The 25,454-nt window shown below is 44.6% G+C and overlaps 2 protein-coding genes across 8 annotated transcripts in view; both read right to left on the bottom strand.

The window, feature by feature from the left end:
- Mpc1 (mitochondrial pyruvate carrier 1) overlaps window positions 1–25,454 on the bottom strand; it is a 506,120-nt gene that overhangs the window by 107,221 nt on the left and 373,445 nt on the right. The gene's annotated exons all lie outside the window — the stretch shown is intronic.
- Window positions 1–25,454, bottom strand: part of Rps6ka2 (ribosomal protein S6 kinase A2) — a 370,448-nt gene that overhangs the window by 51,542 nt on the left and 293,452 nt on the right. For all 7 annotated transcript variants that reach the window (XM_023563599.2, XM_063233075.1, XM_013148872.3 and 4 more), the window contains 6 exons: window positions 25,099–25,178; window positions 22,754–22,860; window positions 19,749–19,786; window positions 18,185–18,327; window positions 11,681–11,751; window positions 10,377–10,465 (listed from right to left, as the gene is read on the bottom strand). In XM_023563599.2, the coding sequence (XP_023419367.1) occupies window positions 10,377–10,465; window positions 11,681–11,751; window positions 18,185–18,327; window positions 19,749–19,786; window positions 22,754–22,860; window positions 25,099–25,178 (528 nt within the window). The remainder of the gene's footprint in view (window positions 1–10,376; window positions 10,466–11,680; window positions 11,752–18,184; window positions 18,328–19,748; window positions 19,787–22,753; window positions 22,861–25,098; window positions 25,179–25,454) is intronic.

Raw genomic sequence — 25,454 nt, 5'->3', positions numbered from 1 at the left:
CTATTTTGCTTAAATGGTTATGTTTTGATCTGCGCTGTTTTGCTGTTATGCCTTCTTTTATCTCAATTTCCATTTTATTATTTACTTTTTTATTTTTATCCTCTTAATTAAGGGAAAAACAAATAAAAAAATAACAGGATATATTATATTATAGTAGCCCACTCTGACTTTCTATTATCTTGATTTGAAGCCCTGTATTGCTCTCACCATCTTGTTTTGACTGATTTTTCTCTATCCTGTTTTGTTTGATAGTATCAGGTTTCAAAGTTTAGGCAACAGCTGTGAAGATAGTGGGATTCATTATGACGCCCATTCTGGTTGACTATTATCTACTTTTGAAGACCTGTAATGTCTCCAATGTTTTGGTTTTGTTGGTTTCGTTCTTTACTGTTTTGTTCAATTTTATTATAACTGATGATATAGGCAATTCTATTAGAGATAGTGGGAGGCATTATGGTAACCATTGTTGATCACCTTGTATTATGCTTTTACATTATCTATTATGTCCACCCTTTTGATTTGACTGACTCTGTTCTGTTATGTCACATTTGGTTTTACTCTCTTCCAAAAAAGTAATAAGAACTGTGGGAGCAACAAAACCCAAAATGTGTAATTGTTATTGTACAAAAGAGAGGAAAAGAAAGTGCTCTAAACGATATAACTGCATGTATATTTAAGTGTATAAGATAGATAATGACATTACTGAGTTTTGTTGGATCATTGAACAGAACTGTTTGCAGTCTCACTATTGGAATGTCCACTTTATAAGCTTTAATTTTGTAACTTGAACAACTATTTCTAAGATGACAATATGTAATCCATTAACTAGTGATTTCCTACTGTTTTTTTTCTGTAAATCTGTATAACTTGTACCCTTTTTCTGCCTTTTTTCTTTTTCTCCTTAAATAACATTTAAAAAAAGAAATTAAAAAAAAGAAAAAAAAGAAATCAAAGAGGATTTCAGAAAATGAAAAGACACCATTGTTCATGGCTGGGAAGAACAAACATTTTGAAAATGATTATATCTCAAATTGTTACACAGATTTAGTGCAATTCCAATCAAAATACCATTAACATATCTGACAAATATAGAGAAACCATTCCCAAAATTCACTTGCAACCAGAAGAGACCTAGAATAGCAAAGGCAATCCTGGACAACAAAGGCAAGACAGGAAGCATCACATTCCCCGACATGAAAGTATACTGCAAAGCTACTGTGATAAAATCATCTTGGTACTGGAATAAAATCAGACCTGAAGATTAATGGAATAGATTAGAAGATAAAATCACAATGACAAACACATTCAGCCACCTTGTCTTTGACAAAGGGGCCAAACATGTTTACTGGACGAAAGACAGCCTTGTTTAATAATTGGTGCTGGAAAAACTGGCTTCCCGTATGTCAAAAACTAAAACTAGACTCATGTCTATCACCATGTGCTAAACTAAAGTCAAAATGGATCAAAGATCTAAATATTAAAACAGAAACACTAAATCTGCTGGAAGACAAGGTAGGTCAAAATCTTGAAGACATAGGGTTAGGCAAAGAGTTCATGAACAGAAACGAAACTGCATGGGAAATATTTCCTAGAATCAACAACTTTGATCTCATTAAAAAGTTTTTGCATGTCAAAAGAAATCACCAACAGAGTGAAAGAAAAAAACCCGAATTAGAAAAAAACTTAATCAACTATTCTTCAGACAAAATGCTCTTATTTAGATCATATAAAGAATTTAACAAAATCAGGCTTCCAAAAGTCAAAGACCCAATCCATAAATGGGAGTCTGAGATGAACACACATTTATCAGATGGAGAAATTCAAATGGCAAATAAATATATGAAGAAATGTTCAGTGTCTTTGGTCATTTGAGAAATGCAAATTGAAACAACACTGAGATTCCACCTCACTCCAGAAAGAATGACTATTATGGAGAAATCAACCAATAATAAATGCTGGCAGGGTTGTGGGGGAAAAGGAACCCTTCTCCATAGTTAGTGGAAGTGTAGGCTGGTATAACCACTATGGAAATCGGTGTGGAGATTCATCAGAAAAGTAGGATTAGAGGTTCCATTCAACCGAGCTGTTCCCCTTCTGGGTATTTTCCCAGAAGAACTGAAAACATCATACCATAGTGATATATATGCATCCATATTTATAGCTGCACAATTTGTAATATCCAGATCTTGGAAACAACCCAAAAACCCATCAAATGAGGAATGGATTAAAAAATGTGGTGTTTTTATACAATGGAATGCTACTTAGCCATAAAAACCAATCAATTCAAGACTTTTATAGGTAAATAGAAGCAACTAGAAACCATACTCCAAGTGAAATAAGTCAGACACATGTGTAAACACTGGATAAGACACTGAAAGAGTAAATAAGATCCAAAAGTATCAATAGATATAATGAAAGGGAAAGAAACTGCTCAAAGGAAAATTATATTGTTTGATCAATCTTGCATGCCTGTATCTGGTAACATGAGCAGCTACTTTGATGATAACAGTATACAATATAACAACGTAACAACCATTGTTAAATTCCTATCATCTTGTTTTGAAACCCTGTATCACTATTGTCTGTTGCTGTTGTCATTTTGCTTTTGTTGTTTTTTAATGGTTTATTTGCGTCTTTATTTTTGTTTTTTCTCTTTAAAACAAAAAAGAACTGTTTAAAGACAAAAATAATAAAATATAGATCATTCATTCATGAAATACACTTGTTTAATGTGCACAGAGGAAAATATTTGTACTACATATTCTGATCCACCAAGATAAATAAATAAGAAAAAATTGCAATGTAAATACAAAATGACATGGCACAAATAAAAGGAAAAGCAATTGATATGGCACAAACTTCTATTAGAAAAATCTTTACTCAAGTCAGGATAGAGTAAACAGCGCTCCACCAGGCCCAGCCCCCACTACTGATCACAAACCTGCTCCCCAGGCTGGGACTGGTTGCCACCTGAGTCCAGAGGTGGTGCAGGTTTGATGAGCCCTGTTTTTTGCAAACTGTAACCCAGAACCTGTCTCAGTTTGCATCACTGGGGAACCAGATAATGACTGAGCCCTGGCTCCCAACACTTCTTTCTTTTACACTATTCTGAAATTCCAGGATTTGCAAATTATCCACAACCACACAGTGCTGGGCGAGGGAGGGAGGAACCTTTCTGGGCACAGGTAAGGGAGCCGAAGGCTAGTCAGGGGTGAGAATCCATAGGCTTTAGTCAGGTAACATGCCTGCTCCTCCCCAGCCCAGTCTGTTCACACCACACAGCTACACCTGAGCAACTGTTCTGGATGGAGCCAATGTGCCCCTGTCTGTGTCCTTTCAAACACCCTCCAGCCAGTTTGTCTCCTTTTTGGCCACCTCCAACCTGGTGAAATCCTCCATATTCACAGAGGGACATGCCTCTTTTTTCTCTTTTCTTTTCAGCCCCCCTCCTTCATTCCCAATTGTGGACTGAACCTTAGCACTGAGTTCTACCCTCAGCGCTTTATTTGTGGTTTTAAAACAGGGTCTTGCTAAGTATCTAAATTGCCCAGGCTGGGTTCAAACTTGTTTTCCTTTTGCCTCAGCCTCCTAGAGTTCTGGGATTACAGACATATGCAACCATTACTGATTGGATGTACCTGTCTTTGCTTTTGTAACTTTGCATAGAATGCTTCTTGGACCTGAAATGCCTCCCACCCCAAGCACTTTGCACATACTCTGAGAGCAACTTGTGCATTCTCACAGAGCAGCTCCACCACCTCTCTCCCAACCACAGATGTTTTGGGTTTTGCACTTTCATCTATCTACGATTATCTCACAGTGAATAATAATCAAATGCATGGTCCAGACCCTTCACTGAAGTGCTGCATATGCCTTCACCCTAACTTGGGAGATGTAAAGGGTCAGCTCTCTTAAAAGAGAGGGAGGAGGATAAATGATCATACAGCTTTGTACGAGGCTAGAGTATGGGGCACATGCTTTGCATGCAAGAGGCCCTCTGTCAAGTACCCAGCACAGGGAAAAATACGAAAGATTAATAGAAACAAAACAACCAGTGTTATAAATGGTTCTTCCAGAGGCAGGGAGATATTTAGATTAAAAACCTTCATGGGATATTTTGGGCTTCAGAAACACAATGTTATATCCTTAAGACCGTGATTATATAATTATCTTTCATCTTATATCTTTCTAAGTCTCTTCACCTAACTGCTTTACAAAATGATAATCCTGCATATTATTCAATGAAAACAAATAAATTGAGATTTTTATACAATTCATTAAATCCAACTAATGTGAAATTTCAGGGAATTCTCAGCAGGGGAAGAGAGGAAAATTATATCTTCAGCATAAATTAAAGTAAAATAGAATCAACTTGTGAATTAAAGATAGCTCATTTTTCAAGCCTGACAGGCAAGTGCAAGAACTCCTGTGAGAAATATAAGCTACACAGGGGAGCGTTCCAGAAAAAACTCAATTTCTAATTAAGACTTGGAAGCACTGAAGGCGGCCCTTGTTGCAGAGTTAGAAACAAGTTACCAATGCTTACTTCTGATTTATGGCTTAACACCTGACATTGCTCTAGCCTCCAGCCAAAGCTCTCTTTGCTCTCTTTGCATAGATGCTTCAGGGTGAAGGTCCTGCTCTGAGTTTTCCTCTGAGAGCATGAATCTTGCACCTACCTCTTTGATCCACTGTTTTCGAAGCACACATGCACCAGGGCCCTGCATCCCAGGTTCTTTCTCATTCACTTGGGTTGCCACTGAAAATTCTGTACCAGCTTTTTGGAGCCCCAGAGCCAAACCTACCCTTCCAAGGTGACTCTCATGATCTGGAGCCCCCCTGGCTCTCCAGAATGTGCTCTATCTAGTGTTGAATGAGGCGGAGGTTTTCCTTGAGCACTATGCAAAGGACTGGCTGAGGGGGCCAGTGCCTTGCTTCCTGTCCCTGCACTCAGAGGAAGGAGATCTCTTCCAATAGTTGACTTTTTTTTTTTTTTTGCTTTGGGAATTCAGAGCTGGCAGAAGTGATGGAGTCCCAGCAGCTTGGAGTCACAGCAGCTTGGCTTTGCTGTAGCTGTGATCTCAGCCAGTTTTAGGTATCAATGGCAGCACTGGCTGACTCTTAATAATTTATTACTAGAGAAGAGAAGTAAGTTAGAGACTCAGAAACGTTTTTATGAACCCCTGTTTCAGTAGCGAAACTCTGCTTTGTCATAGGTAGACAAGGCTTGTGGTGGGAAGTCAGGTCACATTCTTCTCACAGCCCCTCAAGGGCAAGGCAGGAATTTATAGTTATTTTACAGGTTACCACCATTGCAGTGACAAATCAGAGTAACATTTAAAAAATAGTTATCACCCCAAAGGGGACATTTTTACCAAAGGTGGTGTATCAGCCTTGAAACTTTCTATACTGCATCCTGACATTTGCCTGACTGCCTGACGAGGAAGTAGGAGAAGCCCAAGAAGCTGAATGTGACAGAGTGCCTGCTTCTCCCAGTTATGTGGCTACTGAGATGAGTGAGGGGGTCTTGGATGAGATCAGGTCTTCCGTGGCACGCACCAGTGTCACAGCAGGGATGATGGCCTGGAATGCCTATGGCAGGAAGAGGATGCACAAAACTCTAGGTTGTCAAAACTAGGCAACACTGCAGAGTTGTCCACTTGACTGTTTCTCAAGGTGACTGTCCCCAGTGGGTCTGGTCTGGGCCCCAGCATGCAGACAACCTGGTCACTGTGTGCATGGAAAGAGACTCATGTGGTGGGCACTGTCACTGTCTGTGACCACCATTCTTTCCATAACAGCAAAACAGAAAAGTCCCTGAAGCTCTGGGACGCTACCAGTTAGTAGGGCACATATCTTCACCTCATAGAATCAAAAAAGTCAAGGACTCTGATACTTAAATTGTGGGCCCAAATCCCCTTCCAGTGGTATGAGCATAATGAGCCACACATCCTTGCTAAGTAAGGTACATGGATTGCTCTTCCCCAAAGCCCCCAGAAAGGAGTTTGTAGGGAGGCAAGAGCAGACGGAGTCTCTCCCACTGCCAAGTTTCTTCCTTTGCTCTCAGAGGCCTTAGGGGGCCTGAGGGGTCGCAGCAGAGTCTGCTCAAGCATTTTCATTTTGCTGGCTTGCGAAAAGTGAAGGGAGGTCTCAGATGAGACTGCTAGGGAGGTGCGAAATGCTCAACAAATGAGAGTGTGACAGTCACTAGGGAAAAGCACTTTGAAAGAGAGTACCAGCTGAGCACAAGTAAAGATGCACAAGGGCCATGCTGTGCTGCACTATGGGTGTGTCTCATCCATATACCCTTGTTATCTTTTCTGCTTTCTCTCTGGATGAGGAAATTGGAGTGTGACAAATAGGAATACTGACAGCTGGACTCCAATCTGAACCCAGCATGTCAGAATCAGGACGTTTCAGGCACCCTAGAGATCACTCACATTCTTCCATTTGCTCCAGTTCATTTAGCGCCCCTTGGGAGTTCAGTGTGACCCAGGAGCCAGGGTGTGGTGACCCTGACATTGCCTCTGCCTTCCTGGAGCTCCCCGCTCCAGCACATTTGATGACCCGTAGTGGCTCCTAATGAACCCTTGTATCCAGTCCTCTTTTCCTGCCACTCCAACCACAGACACTTGCTTTCCTGCCTTTGTGTTAGCTAAAAGTGCCAAGTGACAATTCTAGCCAGCAAGTTAGGGAAGTCTCAGAGGTTTCCTGACAAACTTTATCTTCCTGATATTAATGTAGCTAACTGCATCCATTTCCTTCTTTTCCCTCCTTCAATATGGATGCGATGCCTCAAGCTACTGCAGCTATTTTGTGATCATAAGACATCAAGCATGAAGATAAAAAGGCCATTAGTGGGCTGAGGATGACTAAACTAAAAAGACAGCCTTTGATAACAATAGCCCAGCTGCCAAACCAATGTCTACAACTTATCCAACACCACTGTGTATATCTATTGTGAGAAAATAAACAAGTTCTGTTTTCTGTAGCTAAAAGCAATTCTTATGCATGCACTACTTTTCATACACGAATCCATGAATTTCTCCTTTTGTCCACCTTTGCAGCATCACCATGAAGATTGAAATACAAAATGATAACACTAGCACAGTCTTAATGAATGTCATTATCACTGTCCCAGGGAGGAGCCTAAATGCTGGGAAATCCATTGGCTTGTTCACCTGGCTTAGTAAGAAGTTGCTCAGGCAGAGAGTGTCAGAGGCTGCCACCCATCCTCTTCGCCACTCTCCTATCAGTATGTCAATGTCACACTGGCTATGTCACACTCATGCTGGACAGTACATGTTTGGGAAGGAGCAGACTCACAGCCAAGGTGCAACCCAGTTGGGACCAACATTAGGAGTGGGATGGACCAGGGCTCTAGGCCATGGGTTGGTTGCAGGGGTGCAGAAATGAACACAAATAACAGACACAGATGTCCACATACACTTTGTGGTGGCTTGTGGTGTTATAAATCAGTGTATTCTGGTTGCATTGGGATCCACTGAGCTGGAAGGCAGATCTCTGATGGCAGGTTATGGCTGCTGGTCTAGGGAGGCCATTGCAGTACTGCTTTGGCACCTATGGACACTTCAACAGATGCTAATTTATTTAATTCCTGACCCGGACATCAAATCAGAGGTGAGCAGTTAGGATTTCTGAGGGGACACAGAGACAAATCTTGGGGTTCTTCATTGATCGGTTTAACTGAGGCTATGGTTATTCATCCTAATTATGTCTGGTTCGAAGTGTGTGCCCACAGGAAAGATGCTCAGGGTTAGGAAAAATAGTGTGTCTTCTCTCTGCCTCCTCACATAGTGTGATGAGGCTGCCAGCTGCCTGGCCAGGCTGTTTGAACTGAGATCTGCAGTCTCAGTGTCAGACATATCTGGAGTCTTGCTGCTCCGTGCACCACCCTATGCTGGGATGCTGACCTGCAGCAAGCCCAGAGCAGGCATGGACTCCGTCCCAGAAGGAGCACTGAGAGACTGCGCTTGTCACTTCTGGGAATCTAGGAACAAATACAAGGAATTCCCAAACACAGTTCATGGTGCAGAGAGCAGAGCAGTGGGTACTGCTGACCTCAGAGATGCAGGGTGATATTGCCCAGCAATAGTGTCACAAGCCGTTAACCCACCAGGAGAGTCATGACAAGGCCTTGGGTTGATGGAGTCTCCGATGAGGCCTTGGGTTCTACTTGGAATTCATCTCAGGAACAACATTTCAGGGAAGTTCTATTGAGCCCAAACTGCAAACCTCTGCACTGCAAACCCAGCACACACAGCCTTAGAGCCACTGCATGCACTTCAGTCATGACCACAAGTCAACAGGTTCAACCTAGAGATCCCACGGGGCCACCTTATAAAAGGCTCACAGTATCTCACCAGTCAGTATTTATCGTGCTCACTTGACTGGACCACCATCATTATCCCAGATACAGTCAAGATGCCAATGCCTAGCACATCCCCGCAACAGGCCAGAATTTCTCTTTCTGCATTCTGAGCTAGCCACTGGGCACCTCCCTGTCCAGACCCAGCAGTCCTCCTTACCAGGACACCTGCCAGGGTTGTCCAGAGACATCTCAGAGGCACAAGTTGGTAGGGAGGGGATGCCACTGGCCCTTGGTGGCTAGAAATAAATGACTACCGTAGTTGTTGAAAGACTCAGACTGCTGTCATCCTAACCAGAGACTCCTCTAAACCCCGCTCCCAGAACAGCTGTACCTAGTGACTCAACATTACCAGCTCTGCTGTCCCAGTGACTCATAGCATTATCCATTCTGCTACGGATATCAGCCCATATTATTCATTCCTGCTACTGATAACAACCATTACTCTCGGCACATTCCCAAAGCTCATCTTTGGGCAAGTATCATTGGCAGGAAGCCACGACCCCCTTACACTGAACTCCCTGCCCTCCCTCTATGACTCTTTAAAAGACCCAACAGCCTGCATGAGAAATATGGGCCTGGTCTCTTGTGCCAGAGCAGTACCTCTCAGGTTTGTTCTGAGATAAACTTGTCCTCTTGAGTTTACTTGTCTGTTTTTCCCTCCTTTTTTTATGCCACTGAGCAATTATAAAATAGATGTCTTAAATATTCAGTTATATGCAACTATCATTAAAGGTAACTATAAGGAAACTTTACAAAGGTTATTTTGAAAGAAACGTGAGCAGGAAAGAATAAATACATGAAAGATAAAACTTGGATTGTAGTTTGAATGTTCATATATTTAATAATCAGAGAATAACATTAGAAATTCATAATAATATAAATTTATGTGAATTACTCAATAGTTTAAATGCATAAATTGCTTAGAATTGTTTAACTGCCCTTTTCCTAAGGTTGCAAAGTTGTTGCACATAAATAATCTTTCATATTGTGAAATGTTCCAAGGGACTAGAATCATATTTTTAATATTAGTTTTATTTTTAATAACTGAAGAATAATAAATTAATGAAAAAGTTCTCTGAAGTTAAAGCTAATATGTGAAAGAAATTTAATGGGGTCTGAGGTTCCTGTGGGGTTGGGCCAGGCAGAGAAGAAAATCTAATTATTTTTTCTAAAATGGAATATTTTCTGATTTAACGTTTGCCATCCTTTCTTAATTGCTTTGAATCTGTGAAATTAGAGTTAAAAGAGCAGTGATTAATTTGTTCCTTGCATTTATTTGTATAAGAATGCAACCTGGACAGCACCCTGTGCTCATGTAGTCCTGTTAATGAATCTCAGTGGACCTGGTCTAGGACATCTTTCTTTTTTTTTTTTTTTTTGTCTTTTTCGTTTTTATTGGTACGAGGGATTGAACTCACGACTGCCTGCTTGCCAGGCAGGCGCTTTATGCCGCTGAGCTAAATCCCCAGCCCCAGTCCTAGGACATCTTAAAGCCTGCCTGAGATCTCCCAGGCCATCTCGGAAAACCCCTCCATACATGGTCAACAGAACAGAAAGAAAGAGAATCAGAGATTAGTTAACGCTAGCCTGGATTTCAATAGCTGTTGAGTTGCTTAACGTAAGAGGTAGGAAAGTAGAAGTGGCTTTTCAATAGTTCTGTCTTTAGTTAATGGAGTCTCCAGAATGAGGGAAGTGAAATCAGGAGAAAGTGACATAATTTTGTGTGAAACTCAGTAACTTTTGGAAAACAGTTTACAATGCTTTGGTAGGACTATGCGTTTAAGAAATCACAACCAGCCTGGTGACCTGGGAGCTCAGACAATGTATGAAAGTATTTCCACCCCTGCCCAGGACCCTTCTGTGTGCAAAGACCTTAGCCAGGCCAAGTTTGAGAGTCAAAGTGGAGCTGAGGCAGCCCTTTCATGTCCCCAGGGCGTGTGGCAGGGCTCCACATCCCCCAGGGAGAGGTGTCACAAGCTCTTACCCAGTCGGTTGCAGGGGTTCCTCTTGAAGAGGGCTCTCAGCAAGCTCTGGGCCTCCACGCTAAGGAACTGTGGCATCCCCAGCTTGGCTCTGAAAAACAAGCACACTCAGGCTGAGAAGGAGCTGCTGAAAGAGGGGGTTCTTCACTTTTCCGAGGACCTGCTCATTCAGCACTAACAGAACCCAGAATCACAGAGGGCTGCAGTGCCCAAACTTCAGTCTTAAGTCTCTTCCGCACTGCAAAATTTTTTGAAGACACTGAAGAGCTTTGTCTTAGGAGGCTTATAGCTACAATATTTATCATATTAGAAATAAAGAGAACTTTTACAATTGAGAGCAATTAGAAAACGTTTACAACTATAATTATTCATTGAAAGTATAATAAAAGTATTAAAACAGCAATAATGATACCATTAACATCAACATGTTTAATGGAAATCAACTATGGTTTCCAAAATTAAGGCAAAAAGCCTTTAGTAGCCAGTGGCATTATGTATGCTAAGGCGAGTCTCTTTCTTGCTCTTTGGGGACAACGGCACACTCACCAGCCTCTACATCAGGCTGCTGCAATACTGGGAGGGGCACCTGGGAAAGAAGGACTCTGAGGACCCAAGGAGGCTCTCAGTGAGTGGTGATGGCTGGTCCATCTTGAGGACCCAGGCATAGACCTTGATGTCAACCCTCAGAAGCCCCACCACTCCCTGGTGACTGGCACGAGCCTACCCCTGGGTGCTGTAGGATTATTCCAGCTTTAAAAAGACTAAAAATTGTGCTCCCCTTTAAAATCCCAGTGAGCAGAGCTGGTTGCCTCAAGAATCATGGCCATAGTCACAGGCATTCCACAGTAAAGAATTTGCTAGAAGAAAAACTAACTAAATAAAAGGCAAGCACTCTGGCTTTGCACACAGGTCCTGGCTCTAGGATTTTCTTCATTCATCTCTCATTCCCTGTCAAGGAGGACAGAATTTACAAAAATTTAACTAGCAGTATCTTAGGTGCCTCTGATTTTACAAAAGTTATATGCTCAGTTGCAGCAGAGTTCTTGTTACAGTCACAGGACAGCTTTACAAGCTTCTCCACTAAGTGGTACTAATTTTGCTACCTTGTTCTATAGAGACAAACTGACTTGGACACCTGGCCACCTTGTTCTTGCCATTTTCTGGCACCCATGCCCAGCTCACATCTGGGATGTTGTCTCCAGGCAGCTCTAAGAACCCCCTCTGCCTACTTGAATGAGACGCCACTTCCTTTGGGCCCATGATTAGTGATGATAAATTTGCACTCTGGGGTGGCTGCCCCACTCACTTGAGGATGAGGGCCATTGTCTCTTTCCGGTCCTTCCCCTGGAACGGCAGGGAACCAGTGAGCATCTCGAACTGCAGAACAACACAGAAGAGGGTGAGTTTGTTCTTTCTTCCTGAATTCCAGTGAGACACATCTGCTGGCCTCTGTTGGGCATGTCAACAGGGAACAATGGTCTCTGGAGTTCACAGGGAACAGGTAACTGTGTGGGATTTAGGGTGCCTCCTTCTCTGCTGGGGGCTGGGGAGGGGCTCCACCAGTAGCTGAAGAGGAAGGAGGAAGGTGAGGGTAGTGTTTCCCCTGATTATAAAGCCCCTTAATACAGCTGATAGACAGTATACCATTGGCATCTCCCAGATGCAGTCAGTACACACCGGCCAGGAGCGAGCTAGAGGCAAGGGAAGACCCAAGGACAGTCTTTGCCAAACGGGGGTTTCCTGCTCACCCCAGCTGTCCTTGGCAAAAGCAGGGTGGATTCCATGCAGGTGGTAGCCTAGAATCCCACGATCTGAGAAAAACACACATCTGATCCTTCCTAGTGCAGGAATCAGGGGAGTCATAACAGGAAGTCCCTTTTATATGTATAAAATCTAACAGAAATGTGCAAGGCATCTACGCTGCTTTGTCCTTCATGAGAAGGAAGCCTAGTGCAGGTGTTCTCAGGGTCCTATTAAATCTGCTCTAGTCTTTACATTTTTATTGCACATGTCTCCGTTTCTTTGCAATTTACCCCCAGAATTTTTCCTTTGCATTATAAAAATATTGGGGAAAAAATAAAAATATTAGGAAATACATAAAAGTAGAAAGACTAAAATCATCACCTGGCTTCTAAGAGACTATCAGTTATCCCCTTGTAGTGCTTTATTGAAGCTCTTTTGTCTGTTTCATTTTTTTATTTTTTAAAACCATAAATAAGGTTTTGTACACTAATACTTAATAGAGTAATATAAAATTTTCTGCACTTGCTAGGAAATCTGTGCAATATCACTTTATATGTGAACATACCAACACAAAACAGTGCATCTAACTGCTGAAACATTTACTTAAGATGTTCTCAATTTCCTGCTAGTGTAAGAAGCATAGCTAACGTTTTCCTGCGATTTGGGGGTATTCATATGCTAGGATATCAGGAATGCAATTACAAGCTTAAAGAGCAATGCAGTTAAAACTTTATTAATGTTACTCATCTGATTTCTGAAAACAAAAATTTAAGACACATTCCTGGCAGCTCAGGAGTTTGAAGCCCATCCCATCTCATGAAATCTGCTGTCCACAGAGCTGCAGGCTGCAGGCAAGAATGAATGCATAAGTGAGAACACAGGAAAGCCCAGACGAGAATTTAAAAATAGGCAAACATGATTAAGTTGAAAGGCTAGAATGCACCTATTTGTAGATGACTTTTTTTATCTTATAAAATAAAACATTTTAAAGCTGATTTTATATATTACAATCTCTCTTAAAATAGGATCATACTAGCACAGGGAAATTTCTTCCTTCTTTGGTCCCTCTCTGCTGCTCTCTCATTCAGTCTTTCCTAACAGCATTCATGAAATTCCACTTTCAAGAAGGAGCCTCTGGCTACACAGAACACCAGGACTTTCCACACTTGCTGTTTAACTCTTGCTGCCTGTATATCATCAGCTGCTGGCTACTTCTGGGCTAGTATGCCCCATGTGTGTTGACTATTATGAACCTCTACGCTCAGGGTTCCTATTTTTGGTGTTCTCTCCACTGTCTTCCCTCTGTCCATGTGGTTCTTTCTTCTGTGACAGGACCACATGGAAAGACCCCACCTCTTATGAAGCCCCAAGACACAGGCACAAGTGGGCACTTAGCGACTATTCTCCATAATGAACTTGATGCGAAGATGGTGACAATGACAAGTTATTTCTGCTGCCTACACAAGTCTTGGCACTTTGGCTTCATTTCCAGCCCCCCTGCAGAGCCCCACAGAGAGGAGATCACTTCTGTACTATTGTTCTGAATGGACCTTCTGGGGAACCTGTCAGTCCGGAAGTGTCTTATTAACTCATGGTATAACTGAGGAGCCTTGGGGAATACCACATGTGGTGAGACTTGCTCTGGCATTTTTTAACAAAGGCATCCAGGGCAAACTGTTTAAAGCCTGGACCCCAGTTCATCCTGGAGCTTTAAACATGTTTGCTTGGGGGGAAGGCCCCGAGTGATTATGTACAAATCAGCACCAAAGCTAGACTGTGGAAATCTACAGAAGGACTTTGACCAGACCCAGACCTAGCTTCACTGGAATAGCTATGAGGCTTCTAGGAAAAGGAATAATTTCATATGTCTTGGGAAGTGGTTCTCAGGTTTCAGGGGACATTTTCCAAGTTGATTTTCATGGATAGAAGTGTACGTGCCTCTGGTCTGTGAAGGCAAGGCCAGGGAGGCTGGTAAACACCCTACCATTTACAGGATGCCCTACAGCAAAGAACTCTCAGTCCCAAACCTCCATAGGGCTAGGGTGAAGTCTTGCCTCAAAAGATGCCTGTGGAACCCTCAGGCCTGGCCAGTTGGGGGCTCAGGCATGACCCATCCAAGTTTTCCAGAGAAGGTAGGGGACAGCTGAGTGTGAAGAGTCTCTGGAAGAAAGACATGGATTCAAATTCATCTGGTGGCTCAACATTCTTAAAAACAAAGCAACAAGAAGTTAGTAATTTAATCTAAAAACGTATCAGGATGAACTCAACTGTGCCATGGGTGGCTGCAGTTGGTGGCAGAGCTGCATCTGCTGAATGAAGTGTGGGGGGCAGTATCCAGCTGGACGGACTTGCGTGTGTGAGTATATAGATGAGCCTAAGTGCCTGGGTGGGGACCTAGGGCAAATAGGGGACATTTGCCCTGATAATCACAGGTGCCTGCCACAGAGCTCTGCACAAGGTCTATGCTGTGGTGGAAAATCACTGTCTTCAGGCAAAACTGACTGAAATTAAGAGCTTAGAACTAGAAAAATATCTGACCAAAAGGCAGATGTTCCTACAGTGATAGTGAGTCCTGGTACACCGTACACTGGCCTAGAGTCAATCTTCAGGAGGGTGTTTGGGCAGAGACTCACAGACCTTTGAACACCTGTCAGCTGGCTGCCTCTGGTCTATTATGATTGTCTTCAGTGATGCAAACCTTCTAGACTTTTCAATGGTAGCGAATAGCCTACCGTGGCTCACATGCCATAGGTTCATCACCACTGCCTTAGATCTTCCTTGGTCTTGGACAGTGGCCCTTCAAGGGCTAAGTAAACTGGGTAAACTGTGCTAGGCTACCTCAGCGAGTACTGGTGGCTCAGACCTCAATGGTGGTCCCAGGTTCTGTCCTTCAGTGTGGGGCCGGTCCCAGGTTAGTAAGGTTATGGGGGAGGACAGTGCCCACCTCCATGGGCATCTCAAGGTCCACAGCTCATGCTTTCTCAGTCCCATACTAGAGCACATCTCCCCAGGGGGCTGCCTATGTGAGTGTTGATTCTCATCAAAGCCAGCAGCAGTACCTCATAAACACTGACTTCTAAAATAATCCATTCACCAGGCTTAGGGAAGACAGGATACTAAATGTTGCTTAGGCCCATCCCTTAATTGCCAGTGAGAACTTGGAAGTAGTTTCTGAGGTTGCCACGGGAATTGTTGAGAATCTAAGGCTACCATGGTCCAGCTATCTGCTGAAAGTGGGGCATCACTCGGGGCCAGAAGGATGAGGTATCAGGACTCCACATGGATGTATATCAGCACAGGTGTTGTGTGGAAGCCTACCAATGCACTGAGCCCTGGTTCCCACATCTGTGTATGGGAAAAACACCACCTTTTCATCTCATTTGGAGACCTTTTGATTCAGATCAGATGTGAGGATGCCTTTAAATTCTCAAGCCACATAAGTAGACTTGTGGCTGCCTGTGACATTCATGCCTATCTCATGCTCATGGGAAAACAACAGTTCGGGAACGTGGGTATCTTCCCTACCTGTCACAGGACAACAAGTCAAATCCTTTTGGATGATATGACAGGATGAGGCCAAACATGCGCAATTTGGCAAGGAGGGTCTTATATTCGTGAGGAACTTGGTTGACCACCTTAGGGATGACAAGACGCTACCAGCTGCCTCAGTTAGGGTGCCTTCAGAATCAGGAGCTGCCCTCCAGTGTCAGCTTCTCAAGCTCTGAAGGCTGAGGGGGATGTGAGCTGTACTTTAACACTGTCTCTTGGGGAAGCCATGGAGGGTAGTGGTGGTGATGTGGCACCAGGGCACTTGAGTGTTAGGAGGTTTGCAGATACTGCTCACAATGGAAAGAGGGCGATGTGGAGCAGCCATGCACCAGAAGTGCCAACATGCAAAGATGGAGTCACGGAACCAGAGGAGAGGGCAAGAAATTCCCCAGAAATGGCCATGTGGAGAAATGGCATAGGAAGTCGCCATGTAGGAGTCAGCTCACAGTCAGTCTTGGCACCTCTGGGTCTCCCCACCTTCCCTTTTGCAACCTTGCTGTCTTCCATGAGCACCACCACAAACCTCCATGATTTCCAATAATTTTAATCAGAAAAGAGTTGAAAGGTACAGTGTATCCTATGGGATAGATCTCATTGCTGCTTATTCCTACAGAAGAAATACATTAGAGGAATGCCCACTGTCTCTGAAACTCAGACTAGTCTAGCTGACTGTGCCTATGCCTGCAGCTTTCTTTGCTGACACTCTCTTGCTAGGTACAGGCCTCCTCTTGCTCTATGATCTTCCAGATACCCTGAAAACGAGGGACAGAATTACATGGCTTCCATTCCTTAGGCAAAGGTTTATCTGAACCACTGGCTAGGTGGACCACTCACAAGCTCAGATCTCCTTGCTCCATTAACTTTTTTGATGACACAAGATCACCCAGGAATTAGACAGAAAGAATATGTGAGGACTGGGCCCAGCAACCAGAGGAAGCCTGAAGTCCAGCAGGGAGCCTAGACTTACGTCATGATGGTCTCCCACTCTAAGAGAACCTGGATCTCAGGAAGGGTGAGGGACCTCAGAGAGGTGCATCACCCTCACCTGCTGAGTCTACTCAGAGACTCAGAGGAAACTATTAGAATGGGAGCAGAGCTATTCCTCAAAAATCACCATGAAGATAATTAATTGCCTTATTACCATATCTAAAGAAAGACTCTTTTGATCAGATGAAAGCAAATGGAAACCTTAGAGACAGATATGGTCTTCAATACTAAGTTGAACTGCATCTTAGCTCTTTCCATTACAGGCCTGAATAATTATGAACAACAAACATCACCACCAATCTGGCTAACATTTACTGAGCTTTTATGAAGTCACCTTGCACTTTGCATACATTAACTGTTCAGATGAAGGATTCTGTTGTGACTCCATTTGGCCAAGCTGATTCTCACTAAGACTTAACCTTCCTTAAAGTTGTCAAAGTGAGTAAGACATGCTAATTCTGTGGGCAGGAGCAACCCCTGATGTAGTGTTGGCATTTCTTCCTGTGAGCCAAATCATCTCCCCAGCTGGTTTGATGGACACTGTGCCCCAGGGAGAGTTTAGCAATCTGTGTCTGCATAGCCAGGATTTCTGAACCCTGGGTAGCACTAGGTCTAAGGAAATTGATGACCTTGAGGAGTGTCCCTAAAGCCTCAGACATCAGCATGAAGTTCCCAGGGGACTTGTCTGATTGGAGTCCTGTCGTGGTGGTAGAGAGGAGATGGTAGGTATATAAAGGCAGCTCAGTTCAGATGCACACGGTCATATCTGGTGCTGGCTGCTTGACCATCATCACACTTACTAAAGCACCCCTACTTTGTCTTCTCCTTAGGAAATGTACCGATAGGGTAGGGGTCATGGAGACCCTAAAATGCAAGACTGACTACCATCCATGTCTAATTCCAGAGTGGCAGAGAGTCTGGCCCACACAGAGGCTGTGCTGGGTCATGAGACTCTGCCCTGCTCACGTGGGAGGAGGAGGGAGAGGAGAGAATTACTATGAGCACCTGTGGGAATTGGGACTGTGATGGTGGAGTTCCTGGTCTCAGCAGCATTTGCTGATAGGCTCTGCCTGGGAGGAATGTTCCTTTCTAAAAGTAGATGCAAAAATGTTTAATTTCATGTATACTTTGCTAAACTTTATGGCTAATAATTTAGGATTTTATGTTTGAATACAGGTAACATTTTATGTTTAGGATTTTATGTTTGAAGTAAAAGTATCTTTCATGTGGAAATCCCTGAATTCCTTAGAAATTCTTGCTAATCTGTAAAAGCGTTTCATATAAAGGTTGGATCTTTAATGCACTTGCATTATTATTTGAATACCAGTTCCATGTTGTTGTAGTGGGAAGCTGAAATGGACAGAGGAAGATGCTGTCAGGACATGCTCAGAAATCACTGTCTTCCTCATGCCAGAGACCAGGGTACCAGAGACTTCTCTCCACTGGCTCCAGGCCCTCGACAAACCTGAGTGGGAAAGTCTGCACGGGACACCTGCCTTTGCCAAGGAGGTCACTGAGGACAAGTCATTACCATCAACACTCCAAAGGACCACCAGTCGGCGCTCTGAGTGTGTCCCCGCCGATTCACCACCTCAGGTGCCATGTATTCTATGGTCCCGCAGAATGAGTAGGCTCTCTTGTCATGGTCGATGGCCTCCTTGCTCAGGCCAAAATCTAAGTGCACGCAAACACAAGGCACCATGTCATACTCTGAGCTGGGTAAATGGCTGGCCCTATACAGACTCTGTCACTCCTGTCAATGTTGCCACCTGGGCACAGGACTGACTCCTTCTCACTCTCCCTCCCTCCCTCCCTCCCTTCCTCCCTCCTTCCCACTCAAGAGCAACAGAGCCCTACTGAGGCTCACCACTAGGCCTGAGAGAGCAGGCAGTGTGGCCTCACTTCTTGAGGCCAAAAGCCACAAGGTGGGCTAGTTTCTGTGAGTTTGTAACTTCTGGAGGGCCTTGAAACAATAATAAGAAGCTTATTTGTGGCTGACATGAAGTCTTCTGGAGATTCTTGTCCATAAATAAGCATCAAGAGGCCTTGGACAGTGGGGGATACAGGCTTGAGGCATATGGTGTTTCTCTGATAGCACAGGAGAGGCAAGAGGAGGGATGGGTGACTCAGGTGGGAGGTTCTTGACTGGCAAGGTTTGGAAGAAGGTTCCTAACTGGAAGGACTGTGAAGAAGGGATGAGAACTGGGATGAGAAGGCAGAATATGGGGCCCACAGATGGTCACATCCTACCCCCACCTGAAAACAGGTGATCTCCCAGGGGGAACCTGCTGGTGTCGTTAAGGACCTGGAGGTGGAAGATTGTCTTAAATTATCTGGGTTGACCTAACATCATCACAAGGGTCTTTGTGTGAAGGAGAGGACAGAATTCAAGGAGAGGAATAGGAAAACTGTGCTTTGCTGGCATTGAGGGTGAAGGACATGACTGTGCCAAGTGATGGGGCAGCCTCTAATAGCTGGGAATGCAAGGAAGGGGTTTCCCCAAGGCTTTGGAGGGACTGTGGCCAGCTGATATCTTGCACTGACTCCTGTGAGATTTGTGGCCTCTGAAACTATAATATGATAATTTGTGTTGTTTTAGGAAACTGAATTTCTGGTGATTTGCTACAGCAGCCATAGGAAGCTAATGCAGTGGGGCATTGTGGCATAAGATGGTGTTTTCAGTTTGGCTGAATTTGCTGGCAGCTACATGGTTTGGATGCAAAAGGGAGATGAGGGGGTAGCTTCCAAACAGGCAGGGGTCATGGCCAGGGATGTGGTAAAAGCCACAAGACAGGGGGGGACATGCTACAGTGACCCTGACGTCTGCCTGGGGGTCCACACTGGCTCAGGGTCACCTTCAGAGCACAGGCCCTGAGAGGACTCAGGCAGGGCATGGGGGTGGGGTGAGTCTGAATGCTTCCTACTCTGTAAAGACTTAAAGCACAGTAGCCCATGTCCTTGAAAATTCAGCCACATCATAGATGAATGAATAGCTGGCAATGCCAGTGGGACAAAAGGCTGTGTGGCTTTGAAGTGATCTTCAACTTTACAAGGGCTGAGAGGAAGTCATGGAGGAAGCCTATTATCTTACGAACCTGTGATCTTGATGTGCCCCTCTTCATCCAGCAGGATGCTGAAAGAAAGGGACAGAAAACAGGCTTAAGAGAGACCAGCCCTGCCTCCCCCACATCTGACATACAAGGTTAGGTCCTGGGCAGCTTGAGGGTCTTGTACCCTACACTGTGCCCCCTATTGGGTGTAGACTGGTTCTTTGATAGCCGTTTCCCTATCCCATGGCTTCTGCCAGTCCAGGAGAGTAATAAAGGCACCTTATTCTTGAACTTGAGTATTGCAGGTTTGAGACTTTCTGAGTTCCCAGAAAGAGGAACCTCTTTCTAGAGGCTGGGAGCCTCTAATCTATCCTGCAGGAATAAGAGGGGAACCCATGATTGCCTGGCAGAGTACTGAGAAATCCTCTATTCCTGGAGATCCACATCGCCCTTTGTCCCTCCCTGAATCCAGCCTTAGATTTTAAGAACAACCCTGGCTTCTGGCTGGAAGGGTGCACAAACTTGGGCTTCAGAAAAGAAACACTCTTGGGGTTCCTCAGGCTTCATTTTGTGATGAGACTTAGTCCTGGTAAGACAACCCCTAGGCACTAGTCTTGTTCCTACTTAGCCTTGTCTCACCACGAGTGGAAAGCTGACTTTGCTCTTCCCAGTGGTCAAGTGCTGGTAACTGAACTCTTTGCTAGAGAATGGAGGTGAGTCTTTAGGTTGGGGCATGGGGATACCCCCGTCAGTCAGGCCTTCTCCTTTAGGCTGCAGGCTGGAGTTGGGACTGTGACACCTCCTGATCCCAGGGTTCCCACCTTCTTCAGCTATTTTTTGGATTGTCATTAAATCTCCTGTGAGATCCTTGGAGATACCAGCCCAGTCTCAAAGAGACAAAAAAGTGGACTGGAGAGAAAATAAAAGTAAAACTGTGAGGAACAATATATGGTGATTATTTTTATAAAACGTCTGAGAAATAAGGAAACTGCCATAGATTGCAGCCTAGATGGCCTTGAGGATGTTGTATTGAGGGAAGTCGTCCAGCCACAGAAAGAGAACCCCTGTGGGTTTCCATTCACTTGCACCCCCTTGAGTCATCAAGTTCACCTACACAAAAGTAGAATGGGGTCGCCGGGGCTAGGGGAGAGGATGTGGGGTGGGGCTTAACAGGAAGAAAGTTTCAGCTCTGTAGAACTCAAAGTGCTCTGACAAGGATGGTGGTGATGGCTGCGCCACACTGAAAATGTGCTCAATGCCACTGCACTGTGCACTTAACTGTGGCTAAAGTGGTAAATGTTATCTGTATTCTAACATAATTTAAAAATCCTGCCATGGGATTAAAGCATGTATACTGTTTATGGAAAAGCAAAGAAGGGAAGGGTCACAGAATATTAATTAAGATGACAAGTTATAATTAATGAGGCAGATGGTTGGTTTATCTTTGCTTTTTGGTTATATGCAGTCTTTGATCAGAAATCAAGCAATTTTCAAGACTTGTTCCCTAATGACTCTAATTGAACCATGAACTCTTTCTCTTTACCCTGCAATTAAATATTACTATTTTTGGCTGCGAGAATCACTTTGACCTTTTAGAAAAAGCCAGGACCAGCGCTTCTTGCTTCATGTGTACAGAGTGGGAGAGAGCTCCTCACTCACTGAGGCTGCAGGGTAACTACTACAGCTCTGGATGCGCACTGCCAGCACAGGACTTCACCCTGCAATGCTTTAGTTGGAAGGCAATTCTCATGACTCTGACTTCTGATATGACCTTCACAGACAGGCAAATCCGCTTTGAAAGGCAGTTTGGCCTCGAGTCCTCGCTGCTTCAGGGAGACAGCTGTAGCTTATAAGGCCTCTTCTGGTTGTCTGCAAATGCACACCAGGTGCAGTCAGAGATGCTCTACTGAGTCATAGCAATGACAGAGCCCAGTGCTATGTGTCATGCACATGGCAGATACATTTCACATATGTCACCTGTCATCTGGCAAACTCAGATGTTTCCTATAAATGGCAGTCACATCTACCAAGCTGGCCTCAGGGAGATATTTGTCTTTATCTTTATCTCAGAACAGTGCAGGTGACAAGAGGGACAAGGAGCAGGGGCTGGTGTCTGCCCTGACCTTGGGACCCCTTACTGTTGCAGCACAGAGGTGTCCATGCTGGCTGACCACACCAGGTAGCACCTCATCTGGGTAGACATGAGCTGTGGTCTCCAGGCGACACAGTTCAGCTTCACGGGTAGCAAGTAGCACGTGAGAAATAAATGACTTAACCTCAGGGACATAGTACAGCTCAGCCAGTAGAACTTAAATCACCACCTACTGGATCTCCTAAGCAGGTACCTCTGAGTTTGTATCAGTCCACAAAAATGTATAAGAAAAAACCCTGAAATAGGAGCACTTTGGAGGGATATTAATATTTTAATTTAGATTAATTTGTTAGACTATCCCAGAAATTATATAGGAGAGATTATGGTTTTGGTGGGATCTTGGCCTGGGGATTCTGAGGCCACTATCTCCTGGGCGGCTCATCACCTGTAAATGAATCAAAAAGTCAACCAAGAGGAAGAAAATTGATCATATTTCTTAGGTTTGTTGAAATAGTTGAAAAGCTCCCTAAATCTGAAGCCAGGATATAAGTAGGGGAGAGGCACAGGCAAATGTCGTGCTCAAGGTAGTCCCTAATGGCAGTGGTGACCTCCCTTAGAGGGGGTGGAAACATGGAACTAGAGCCATGGGCTCCCATCTCACTTGCTGGGGCACCCACATGCTGGGCACATGAACCTGGGCCTTGCTGCTCTCGGGCCTTCATGAGGATCAGGTGGGAACAGATTTGGGCAAGAGACATTATACAGCTTGGGCACCTTTTCAGGGTTGGAAGGTGGCACCTCACCCTACTGGAATTATAACATGGGTCTGTCCCCAGCCCACTGTCTGAAATGAATTTACTTAGGAAATAAATACTGGACAAGGGCCACCAATGTGTCCTGGAGAATATCCACAGGTGGGTGACAGGATGATGGTGTTCTCCACTTTTCCCTCACTTACTTCTCAGGCTTCAGGTCCCTGTAGATGATTCCCAGGCCATGCAGGTGGTCCAGAGCCAGAGCTAGCTCTGCCAGGTAGAACTTGACATCCTCCTCAGTGAACATAACCTGTAGGGAGAGAGGGCACTGCTGGTCTGCCCATTTCCCGGATGTTCATTCTAAGGAATCCGTGACTCAGCCCAGGAAGACACACATGGTACACGTTCTGGACCTTTCACAACGTGGTTCTGGCTTCTCTAATGGAAGGGTGAGTTTTCACAGTTTTAAGGTCAGTGAGAAACAGACTTGGAGTCCTCGGACACAGTTTTCTTTTTGCCAGCCTGTCCTACTTGTCCTCTGGAATTGCTCAGCTCTGGAGTGTGTTTCTAGGTTCCTGTTTGAATATGAGTGCTTCCGATGCAAGTTGATCACCATGCAGTGTGAATAACTAAGGCATACAGCGAAGGATAGAAAAGCATGTGGATCTCAAATCTTTCTTTCTTCCCTTAGTTCTAAGGCCTTCACCCCTCAGGTTGATGGAAAGAAACCCTGTTAAATCACTGGCTGCCCAAAGAGATTATTTCTACCAAAGGCAGCACACATAAGCTGGGGAGGCTCATTGGAGAGGGTAGGTATCAGGGGCAGAGGCTCTCAAGTGGCTGGGACAGCTATGTGCTTGGAAGAGACCAGGCTGTCACTTGAAAGGACACTTTCAGTTGGAGCTGCAGGGTCTTGGACAATGACTCCAACTCTTTCAACCTTTGGACTCTGGAATCCCTGTTCCATTTCCCATGGGTGATGAGAACCTTTCCTGCATGATGTTCCTTCTCTAAAATCACCAGTTTATCCAGTGGGTTTGCTGACAGTCAAAATTACCCACTGTCACTTTCACTCTCAATGGACTCTACATCACTGTGCTGACACCATAGGTCCTGTGTTCAGTTCATTACTCATAGTGCCACTGTATTTTTCTGCTTAGTGTGGTCCCTAAGTAGAAAGACAAGTAAGTTACCATGAATATGGGTCCCTTGAAGGCAGACACAGTGTCCTGCATGTGACAGGACGCTGCCTACACTGCTGCTGACCAAGAGAACACAGAGGCCTTTTATGTTTCCACATTCCAAGAACCTGTGCACCCACGAGACAGCATCTGCTCTACAGAAAAGGATCTCACATGTCTCCACCATGAGGACTTATGGGGCCTTTTGTGAATTATTGTTGCCTTCGGCTAGACAACGTGACCACTAGGCCTTAGACTAGATGCTGGTTGCAAGCAGACCCCAGTGGTGGATTTCCTATAAATGAGACAAGCAGAGAGCAAACTAATGAATATTGCATGAGAAAGTAGCAGATGCTTGTCAATGGATAGGTCCCTGGACTCAAGAACTTGGTCCAGAACACAGAAGAGACTTTTCTCATCCATGTTGTCCCCCTAAATAAACAGCCCCATGTGCAGTGTGCCGTGGTTCCAGGGACACTGGATGGTGGAGAAAACAGCCTTGGACCTGGGGACCCCTGCCTCCACCTATTGTCCCTTTTGGGTTTATGCCAGACAAGAGGGTTCCTGCTGAAATGTGGGGAGGGCGGAGAAAGGGAGAGGGCAGCTGACACTCCATGGTGACAGGGAGATAAAACCACCACAACAGAAAGACATTTGAGGCACAAGATACTAGCTCCTCATGCTAAATTAGCATGTGCTTCCTTCTCAGTTCTTTGCTGTATCTAAAATGGCATTCCACAGAATCACTGGCGTGAAAGCCCAGTGTGAGTTGGGCTCTGGCCTCCTCCATCCCATGGCACCAAGTGCTCCTCAGGCCATGAGGACCTCAGAGCCTCCCTGGGCCACCCAGTGGCACCCTGAGATGCCCTTAGCTGAGTTACTAGAGGTCAGCATCAATCCAGGCTTCTACAGAGCTGACGGAGCTCAGAGTGGGACAGCAGGCTGCCAGTTTCTGAAGCTGTGTGTGTGGTTGGACACCAACATACGTGCACTGCATGTGCACACACACCAAACACTATACACACCCCCACATATCACATACATAACATCCTATACTATGCATACAACATGCATGCCATATAACACATACTATGCACCAAACGTATACCACAAACCACATATCTCACATACCACATTACACACAGATACCACATGTACATACCGTACAACATACATAAACCACACATGTATATCATAGTACACATGTTGTACCACATACACTACATATATACCACACACCCTCCACATCATACAACTACATGCACCACACACTCACCCAACCAGACACCACACGCTCCCCCTCACAGGCTACTTCCCCCAACTTCAGAACTGCAGGCAGAATCACACAGCGGTAGCAGGGAGCTCACCTCTTTGGATAGCCTGGTGAAGAGATCTCCACCACGCAGAAAGTCCAGGATCAGGTAGAGTTTTCCTTCTGTCTGAAAGGCTGCAGAAGGAGGAACAGGTGAGCCCTTGACAGTGCATGGGGGTCCCTATAACAATCTCTTTGTGGTTTCCATTTCTGGTTTCTCTTTGGCTTATACAGGACTCAAATGATTTGCAAGATGTCACTTCAGAAGTACAGTGGAGGTTAGGGAAGGACAGGGACAATAAGTTCTATGTCTCACTTTCTTTGGAGTCTTCGAGCATTTTCTTTTTTTTTTTCTCCTTTCTTCCTCCTCCTCTTTTAATTATAAAAGGATCCATAGACAGGCAATTCCTT

The sequence above is a fragment of the Cavia porcellus genome, unplaced genomic scaffold (genome assembly GCF_034190915.1).
Source record: "Cavia porcellus strain 051 isolate PalLab524CR breed Dunkin Hartley unplaced genomic scaffold, mCavPor4.1 scaffold_22, whole genome shotgun sequence".
NCBI classification, from domain to species: Eukaryota; Metazoa; Chordata; class Mammalia; order Rodentia; family Caviidae; genus Cavia; species Cavia porcellus.
Note: the sequence above shows the minus strand (reverse complement) of the source record. Positions and strands in the feature narration are given on the sequence as shown.